Below are 8,708 nucleotides of genomic sequence, written 5' to 3'. Positions count from 1 at the left end.
TGGGCAGCCTGAGGGGGCTTCCCCCAGCTATTGTATCATCCCAAGGAAGGGGGGTGCAGGGGCAGGGGGACACCAACAGGCCCAGCACACACTGCCACCAGCCTGGTGCCACTCGCCCTGGTCACAGAGGGTCTGGGGCTGGCCCCAGGGCCAGCGTTTGGGGAGGGCTGCCTGTGCTGTGCATGCCAGCAGAACCTGGCAGAGAGGAGCAGTGGACGTGCAGCTTGGAGTCACCAAACTGATGCCTAAGCAGTTTTGCCCATCTCCTAAGGCCGGGGTTCCGTGTTGATCAGCAACCACAAACCAGTGGAGGATATTTTAGGTTATTTGTTAGGAAATCTCAGTAACTAACGGTGCAGGATAAACCGCTGAGCACCATGGCAACCTGCTCAGAAAAATGCTAATAATGGGGACATAAGGTGGGTGATTAACCTATCAAAAGCAGAACCCTAATATTAAGTTGGGTGCAAATCTATGCAGAAAAAAATGAAGCTTTCCCACCATGAGCAGGCAAAAAAGCAGAACAGCACAAGCAGCCACAGCCCTGGCAGGGTTTCTGGGTGGAGAGAACAGAGGGTGGCACCTCTGGCTGCCCCTCTGCCCCCTGCCACAGCATGGAACAGCATGGAACAGCAGTGGGATGAGGGATGATCATGCTGCTCCCCTTTGCTTTGTCAGTGTGGCTGTGTTGTTTGGCTTGGCTTTGCCACGAGAGTTATAAATAAAAATGTCTTTCCAACAGTGCGTGACTCACGGTCCTCACCGCAAGGATAACCTCTCTGCTGGGAAACCTGATCTGAGGACAGAACTGCAGGATGCAGGAATCAAAGACATTGCTTAATTAATGCACTTAATCCAAATGGAGAACAGATGAGCCCCTCACCCCACCTGGGTTGGGCGTGGGCTGCTGGGGAATGTGTCTGAGCCCCTCTGGACTCCTGCCCTGTGTCATCCCCAAGCTCCAGCTGCTGACAACCCAGCCCTCAACCTGCTCCAGGGCCTGGTGGTTTCCCTTGGGCAGCAGCAGGGAGCTGTGGCAGTCAGTCGCTGACGTGGCCTCAAGCAGGCTCAGCAATTTCTCCTGCCACCCTGCAAGGGGACAGCTTGTGGGTACTGGTGTTGCCTCAACATGAGGTATCCCAGTGTGGGAGGCTGTGTCAGCCCTGTGCTTGGGCACGACATCCGCCCAGGCTGGGACCCCTGCCCCATGGGGAGAGGGATGCCCTGTGCCCCAGTGCCCCAGCCTAGGGGGACCTGCTTTATCCCGTGGGTAGGCAACGGCGGGGCGACAGCTGGCTGGAGGATTTGCCGAGGGCATTATTTAATGCTGTGGGTAAATGGAGGAACAGCAGCTAATTCTGGAGCCCGTAATCCTCTTCCTCCCCCGGGGACGGGGGAGCATGCCAGTCACGCACCCGCCGGCGGGCCCCGGGGACGAGCCCCCGGCAGCTCCCCAGGCGGTGCCGCGGGCTGCAGCGACTCCCAGACCATGGGTGATGTGCAGAAGGTAAGCGGGGTCCGGTGACATCCCACCGGCTCCAGGGGGGTGTGCGGCACCAGCTCTCAGTGGTGGTGCCAGGAGGGCTGGCAGAGCAGGGCTGTGCCTGGGGCATGTCCCCTCGGCCTGCCCAGGAGCTGGGAGTGGTCCAGGGCTGGGATAGCACACCCGGGAAAGGGGGAATTGAGGCTGGGCAGATCTGCTGTGGGGCCACCCCGAGCCTGAACATCTTGGGAGCTGGGTCTTGGTGCTCGCTTAGGCCAAAGACACAAGGTACCTAAAGCCAACGGTGTGCCCAGTTCCCCCCTCCCAAACAAGGGTGCTCTGCAGTGACCCAGCACCCCAGAGGGCTCCTCTAGCACCCCCTGCCCCCAGGGGCTGCTCTCTGTCATCCAGAAGCTGAAGGGTTCACAGGAGCAGGAGCTCCGCATCGTCCTGCTGGGGCTGGATAACGCAGGCAAGACGACGCTGCTGAAGCACCTGGCGTCCGAGGAGGTCAGCACCATCACCCCCACACAGGTAGGTGCTGCTGGGGGCCTCGGGAGGCAGCGGAGGGTGCAGGTCCCACCCATCCCTTGGGTGATGCCGGGGTTTGTGTCCACATGCAGGGATTCAACATCAAGAGCGTCCACTCCCACGGTTTGAAGCTGAATGTTTGGGATATCGGGGGGCAGCGCTCCATCCGCCCATACTGGAAGAAGTATCTGGGCAGCACAGACCTGCTGGTGAGTGGGGCAGCATCCCCAGCCCTTAGCATGCTGTGCGGGCCCCACAGAACGGCTGTGCAGCCAGGCAAGAAGGAGCCCCTGACTGTCCCTTTTGTCCCCACGGCAGATTTATGTCATTGACAGTGCCGACCAGAAGCGTTTCGAGGAGACAGGGCAGGTATGAGTGGCCTGGTGAAGGGTGGCTGTGGGGTCCTGGTGCTCAGATCTGTACGACACCAGCTCTTTGGGGATGAGGGGAAAGCAAAGTTGCTCTCAATTGTGGGGCAGCACTGCAGGGTGGTCCATGCAATCCCCAGAGCTGTGTGGGAAGGCTCAAGATCAGTGTTTCAGCCGGCAGAGATACCCCACTCCATGGCCCAGCAGCTCCCCCTGAGCTGGGATGCTCCAAGAATGCCCAGCTGTCACAGGGGTGACAGTACCTGGCGAAAATGACCCCTTAGTCCCTAGCCCTCATCACACTCTCCCAGCACCAAACGGCCAAACAAAGGTTTGTAAGTCACAAATTCATCTGCAAACCCTGGGAATGAAGCTCTGAGAGGGGAAGGTGAGACTCCAAGTGCCAGCCCCGGCTGTTCTGGCACCAGACGGCAGTGTGGGTGTGCCAGACAGCTCGGGACTGCCAGAAGCCTCCTGCAGCTACCCTTTGCCCAGGGCCCTCAATGCTGGGAGGGCTTCAGTCCTCAAGTAGCCCTGCATGTGGCTTCTGGGCTGATGGAGCTCCAGGAGGTGAAGCTCCTTTGGGAGCTTCTCTCCCTTGGAATGTCAAGACCTCACAATTTCCTTATCTGCAACGAGCACCAGAGAGAAGAGATGAGGCATTTGGAGGGCTGAGTTGTCCAGCCCATGCTGGGCAGCTCCGTGGAGTAGGGCAGCAGCCCTGGGAGAAGCTTCTCTCTTGGCAGGAGCTGGCAGAGCTCACAGAGGACGAGAACCTCACGGGGGTCCCGCTGCTGGTGTTTGCCAACAAGCAGGACCTGGTGACTGCAGCACCCGCAGCTGAAATCGCAGAAGGGCTGAGCCTCCACACCTACCGGGACCGGGAGTGGCAGATCCAGGCCTGCTCAGCCCTGTCTGGGGAAGGGGTGCAGGTAGAGATGGGGGCCTGTGGGCTCTGCACAGCTGGGAGAGGGGCCAAGGGCCTGCCTGCACTGACATCTTTCTTCTCTCCAGGATGGAATGAACTGGATTTCCAGCCAGATCATGAACAGGAAGAAGTGAGAGCTGCAAAGTGCCAGACAGGACTGAGCTGCAGGTCCCTACACCACAGCCAACCCCCTGTCCCTCGGCTCCCCCCAAGCCTCAGCTGGGCCCTGAGCCTCAGACTGCCATGTTGGGATTTTCCCACCCACCCTTCCACTAATCAGCTGGCTTCCCCTCTCCCTGCCACCTGGGCTTCCACAGGCTCCTCACACCCCCATCTACCTTGCAGCCTGGAGAGAAGCACGTGTCCCACCGTGTTGAGGGCTTGCAGACCTCCAGCATGAGATCCTGCCCAGGACTTGTCCATCCACACTGCTGTCACACCCCGCAGGGACTGCTGTGACCCACACACTGCCCAGGGCACACCGGGCACCCCAATACAGCACTGGCTACACTGCCAGGCACCCGAGTGCTGTCCCACCCTGTGCTCCCGCAGACTGGGACTGGTGCTGCCCCAGCTGTGGCAGCTGGCTTGAGAAAGCCTCATTCAGCACCTCTTGCTGGCCAGAGGAGTCCCTATGTGTGCACAGGACTTGGGACAAGCACAAAGACAGGACCAGTCACTAGCAGAGGGATCTCCTTGCCCCATGCCAGTAGGGCTGCTCTGTGCCACCGAGGGGTCCCTTTACCGCTGGGACACGCATTGTGTCCCAGCCGGGGCTGCTGTTGCCTGGCTGGAGGTGCCCATCCGGAGGGCTGGGAGATTCTGCTCTGTGGCGACAACGGCGTCCAGGGATGGGGGAGACCTGTAGGAGTGGGACGGGGGCGGCCCTGTGACCCTCAATAAAGCTGCTGTGACCTCCACACTGCCTTGGCCTGTCTTTACTGCTCCGTGGCGCTGCGGCGGTGCTGACCCGCTGCTCTGCGGCCTGGCGAGGCATGCGGGGCCATTCCCGGGGCCATTCTTCCCAAGGCCATTCTCCGGGCCCATCCCAAACCCTTTCTTCCCGACGCCGTTCCCCGGGCCCATCTCAGAGTTGTTTCCGAGCCCGTTCTTCCCGAGGCCGTTCCCGGGCCCATTCCGAGGCCGTTCCCGTTCCCGGGACCCGTCGTGGCGGGTCACGTGTGCCGCGGGCTGCACGAGCCGCGCACGTGAGGTGGCCCAGGAAAGGCGAGCGGACTACATCTCCCGGCACACCCCGCGCCGCAGCGCACGCGTAGAGCACGCCGGGAGGCCGTTCTGCCCACCTCTCCCGCCTCCCGCCGCGCAACGGGAGCTGCATGCCCCGCTGGCCCCGCCCTCCTCCCCTGCAATAGGCTGGCAGTGATGCCACTCACGTTTGAGGGCGGGACCACTCTGAGCACTGATTTCTAATTGGCTGTTGCTGTTGCGAGGCGGGGCTGAGGGCGGAGTGGCGGAAGGCGGAAGCGGAGCATGGCGGCGGGTGCGGGCGGGCTGGTGGCGGCGGCCGCGCTGCTGTTGGCCCTGGCCGGGCTGCGCCCGGTGCCCGCCGAACTCACGGATGGCAACAATGAGCATCTGAAACGGGAGCACTCGCTGATGAAGCCGTATCAGGGTGAGCGCGGAGCCGGAGAGACGCGCAGGGTGCCCCGCGAGAGGCCCGGGCTGATCCGCGCTCTGTTCGCCCCTTTGCAGGCGCGGGCTCCGCCGCGATGCCGTTGTGGGACTTCCAGGACAGCACTATCGTCACCAGCCAGTACGTCCGCCTGACGCCCGACGAGCGCAGTCGGAGGGGCTCCATCTGGAACCGCGTGGTGAGAGCCCGGGGGAGGACGGGCGGGGGCTCGGGCCGGCCCTGCCGCCTCATGCCCTGACGCCGCTGGGGTTTCTCCCGCAGCCCTGCTTCCTCAAGGACTGGGAGCTCCACGTCCACTTCAAGATCCACGGAGCCGGCAAGAAGAACCTGCATGGGGATGGGCTGGCGCTGTGGTACACGCAGGAGCGCCTGACCTCAGGTCAGTGCCGAGACTGGCTGTCCCTGTCCCGGAAAGCAGCTGGCCAGGGAGCGCTTCTGAGTTCCCGGTCTGGTTTCACTAGACTGGGGTGACGTGTCCCATGTGTTCTGCCCGAGCAGCAGGTGCCCTCAGCCACCTGCTTGATAGTGAACAGCTCGTACAGCTCAGAACTCTCTGAGGACAGATTCTGACCCCCTTCTGTCTCCTCCTCTCTCCACTCTTCTGCCCTGTTCCAGGTCCTGTCTTTGGCAGCAAGGACAACTTCCATGGACTGGCTATTTTCCTTGATACTTATCCCAATGATGAGGCGACGGAGGTGAGTGGTCCATGCAGCTTGTGCAGTGCCCAGCAGGCTGTTCCCTTCCTACTCCAAGTGCTTCTCACCTGATCCAAGGAAAAGTGTCTTGAGCATGGTCTGCTCTTCCTGTCCTGAGAGTTAGTAAAGAGAAGACTTAGTGTGCATTAATGGAGATAAGAAGCTCCTTGCTCTTTTCTGTGCTGCTCTTGGCCGCATAGATGTTTCCAAGGCATCTTCTCTGCACAGAAAGAGCAGGCACAGTGCTGCTGTAAACCCAGCACCACCTCCTAATATTCATCCTGAGTGTCATTCCCTGACCTCTGTGCTTTGGATACTCACTCCATGATGTTTCTGCCCTTATTTTCTCTTTGCAACCTGTGTGTGTCTGAAAGAAACTCCTGGGCTGCCTTTTTGCTCCACAATTCCCCATGGCCACAGGACAGATCAGTCCTGTGAGGGCTGGGCATCCTTTTATTCTGTCCTGCTCTGTGTTTGTGGATCTCATTATGGCACAGTCAGAAAACAAAATTGTGCTTTGGGGTCTCTACCATCAAAACTATGATACTTCAGTCATAAAGCACCTGGAAATGACCCATCTCCCTGTTGTATTGATGCTCATGGGAGGTGGATTCTTGCCTCCAGTTGCCCTCTCCTGATGTAGGTAATCTGCTGATCACAAAACCTTGCGTGTGATTTTGCTGCTTATGTGAGATTTCTGTCTGTTCTGGGTCTTGTGCTCTGTTCCTACACTTCTGGTGCTCAAGGAATGACTAGACGTGGCTGGCAGGGCTAGCTGACAAGGTGGGGATTGGTCACAGGTTGGACTGAATGCTCTCAGGGGTGTTTTCCAACCTAAACAATTCTGAGATTTTTACTCAGCCACTCTGCAAGTGTGAGACAGTCTGGTTGCCCTGGCCATGGAGTACAGGGTGAGTTTATTCACAGAATCACAGGATGGGGGTTTTGAAATGGGAGGTCAGAAAGGGTGGCTCTGCTTTAGGCAGCTCTGGCTTGGTTCAGAAGCAGCCGTGGTGTCGTGGTCCTGTGCTCCGTGCCTGACCATGGCCCTGCTGCTGTGCTGTGCTCCCTCCCTGGGCACAGCGGCTCTGCTGTGCCCCCGGGAGCTCTGGCAGCCACTCTCTGTCCCCACAGCGTGTGTTCCCCTACATCTCGGCCATGGTCAACAACGGCTCCCTGACCTATGACCACAGCAAGGACGGGCGCTGGACGGAGCTGGCCGGGTGCTCCGCTGACCTGCGCAACCAGAACCACGACACCTTCCTGGCCGTGCGCTACTCCCGGGGCCGGCTCACGGTGAGACCCCGGGGCAGTCCTGCATTTCAGGTGGGGCAGGGCTGCCTCTACCAGGAGCTGGTATTCCAGGCTCAGCCACTGCCTCTCTGGCACCTCCAGCTCCAAAAGAGGTGCAGCCAGGCAGGATAGTGGCATGCTAAAAGTGATTGCCTGGAGAGGGTGTGGAGTGTCCCTCGCTGGAGATATTAATGAATCATCTGGACACAATCTATGTGATCTGGGATGGTGCTGCTTGAGCAGGGAGATTGGATCCTGTCCCATGATTCTGAACATTCCTGGTGTGACCCTCTCCTGGTTTTGCAGGTGATGACTGATGTTGAAGACAAGAACGAATGGAAGAACTGCATTGACATTGCAGGGGTGCAGCTGCCAACTGGATACTTCTTTGGTGCTTCTGCTGGCACTGGAGATCTCTCTGGTGAGAGGGGGCTTTGCTCAGGGTAACACATGGTGGTTGGAGCCTGGATTAGGTGACCCTGTCTTGGCAGGGGAGTTGGATCTCCAGAGGTCCCTTCCAACCCTAAAAATTCTGTGATTGTGACACTGGATGCACTGGGTAGTTTCCATGGCTTACTTTCTCTGAATTGTTTACCGGGCTTTGAAGCCCTTTTGGGATCCGTGGCTGGGGAAAGGAGGCACCTGAGAGCTAAGGAACATCTTTGGATTGCAGTTTGGTACCTGGGGATGAGGGTGGTTTGAGAGGGAAGGAGACTGGACCTGGCAAAAGCTGGTCTGAGGAGTGCTCCAACTGTGTGGACATCTTGGAGCTTCTGATGGTGCTTGGTGCTCATGGTTGTTCTGCAGACAATCACGACATTATCTCGATGAAGCTGTTCCAGCTCATGGTGGAGCACCCTGTAGAAGATGAGAGCGTTGACTGGACCAAGATTGAACCAAGCGTCAGCCTCCTTAAATCTCCCAAAGGTGAGCCTGTGGGCTTTGGAAACTTTCTGTGGGGGATTGGGATATTGGGGCTGGACTCGGGAAGGCATTGACACCTGTTAAAACTCCACTGGAGCCGAGGTTATGTTGGTCTCTGTAGCTGTTGTTTCCCTTGCAGACAACGTGGATGACCCGACGGGGAATTTCCGGAGCGGGCCGCTGACGGGCTGGAAGGTGTTCCTGCTCCTGCTCTGTGCACTGCTGGGCATCATTGTCTGTGCCGTGGTGGGAGCCGTGGTCTTCCAGAAGCGCCAGGAGCGGAACAAGCGTTTCTACTAGTGGAGCACCTGTGCTCAAACCCATCATTTTTTATGGGGAGCTGTAAAAAAACTGTGGTTTCTAAATGCTGTTTCTGAGAAATACCAGAAGTATTTTCTTACCTGTCTGTTTGGCTGTAACCCCCGCCTGGCCCTTGGCCTCCCGCGGGTTGGACTGAGGGGGGTGATGCCCGCTGGCTCCCCAGAGCTGCGGTGGGGGAGTCTCGAGGTTGCTCCCCGGTTTTTCCAGCGCTCCCCCCGCCTTGCTGGGAATTGCTGTGCTGCCTGGGGCAGGTGTGAACATGAGGGGCTGACGGGAGGGGGCTGCGAGTGGGGCATTAAAGAAAGGACTGACACCACCCGTGGCTCTGGCTTTGTCTGATGGGGAGAGAAGGGGGGCTCTGCTGGGAGGGAGGATGGGAAGTGCTGGTGTGGGAGGCTGAAGGAACTGGGACTGGGGGGGTGGGTCTCAGCTTGGTGCGGGTGCAGGGAAGCAATCCTGGGAGGATCCCAAAGGAACTGCAGGTGGGGGATCTGCTCAGCGGCACCGGCAG

At 59.1% G+C, this 8,708-nt stretch overlaps 2 protein-coding genes across 4 annotated transcripts; both read left to right on the top strand.

Moving 5' to 3' along the window:
* The first annotated feature begins 803 nt into the window (after positions 1–803).
* Positions 804–4,219, top strand: LOC106852972 (ADP-ribosylation factor-like protein 3). 3 transcript variants are annotated; one of them, XM_088174008.1, is made up of 7 exons: positions 804–1,507; positions 1,874–2,017; positions 2,107–2,223; positions 2,333–2,383; positions 3,129–3,314; positions 3,397–3,478; positions 3,656–4,219. In XM_088174008.1, exons 1-6 carry the CDS (start codon positions 1,130–1,132, stop codon positions 3,442–3,444), a joined length of 924 nt encoding a protein of 307 aa, XP_088030134.1. In that variant the 5' UTR covers positions 804–1,129; the 3' UTR covers positions 3,445–3,478; positions 3,656–4,219. The 3 variants fall into 3 exon arrangements, with proteins under 3 accessions (XP_088030134.1, XP_088030133.1, XP_014731448.2); XM_088174007.1 differs by having other exon boundaries at positions 3,628–4,219; XM_014875962.2 differs by having other exon boundaries at positions 3,397–4,219.
* Positions 4,220–4,758: 539 nt separating this feature from the next.
* LMAN2 (lectin, mannose binding 2) lies at positions 4,759–8,513 on the top strand. The gene is made up of 8 exons (XM_014875960.2): positions 4,759–4,943; positions 5,024–5,142; positions 5,226–5,343; positions 5,580–5,659; positions 6,794–6,955; positions 7,259–7,373; positions 7,760–7,879; positions 8,016–8,513. Exons 1-8 carry the CDS (start codon positions 4,802–4,804, stop codon positions 8,174–8,176), a joined length of 1,017 nt encoding a protein of 338 aa, XP_014731446.2. The 5' UTR covers positions 4,759–4,801; the 3' UTR covers positions 8,177–8,513.
* Positions 8,514–8,708: the final 195 nt, after the last annotated feature.

This window comes from Sturnus vulgaris, chromosome 15 (assembly GCF_052056855.1).
Source record: "Sturnus vulgaris isolate bStuVul1 chromosome 15, bStuVul1.hap1, whole genome shotgun sequence".
NCBI lineage: Eukaryota > Metazoa > Chordata > Aves > Passeriformes > Sturnidae > Sturnus > Sturnus vulgaris.
The sequence above is the reverse complement of the archived record's forward strand: the minus strand, read 5'-3'. Positions and strand labels throughout refer to the sequence as shown.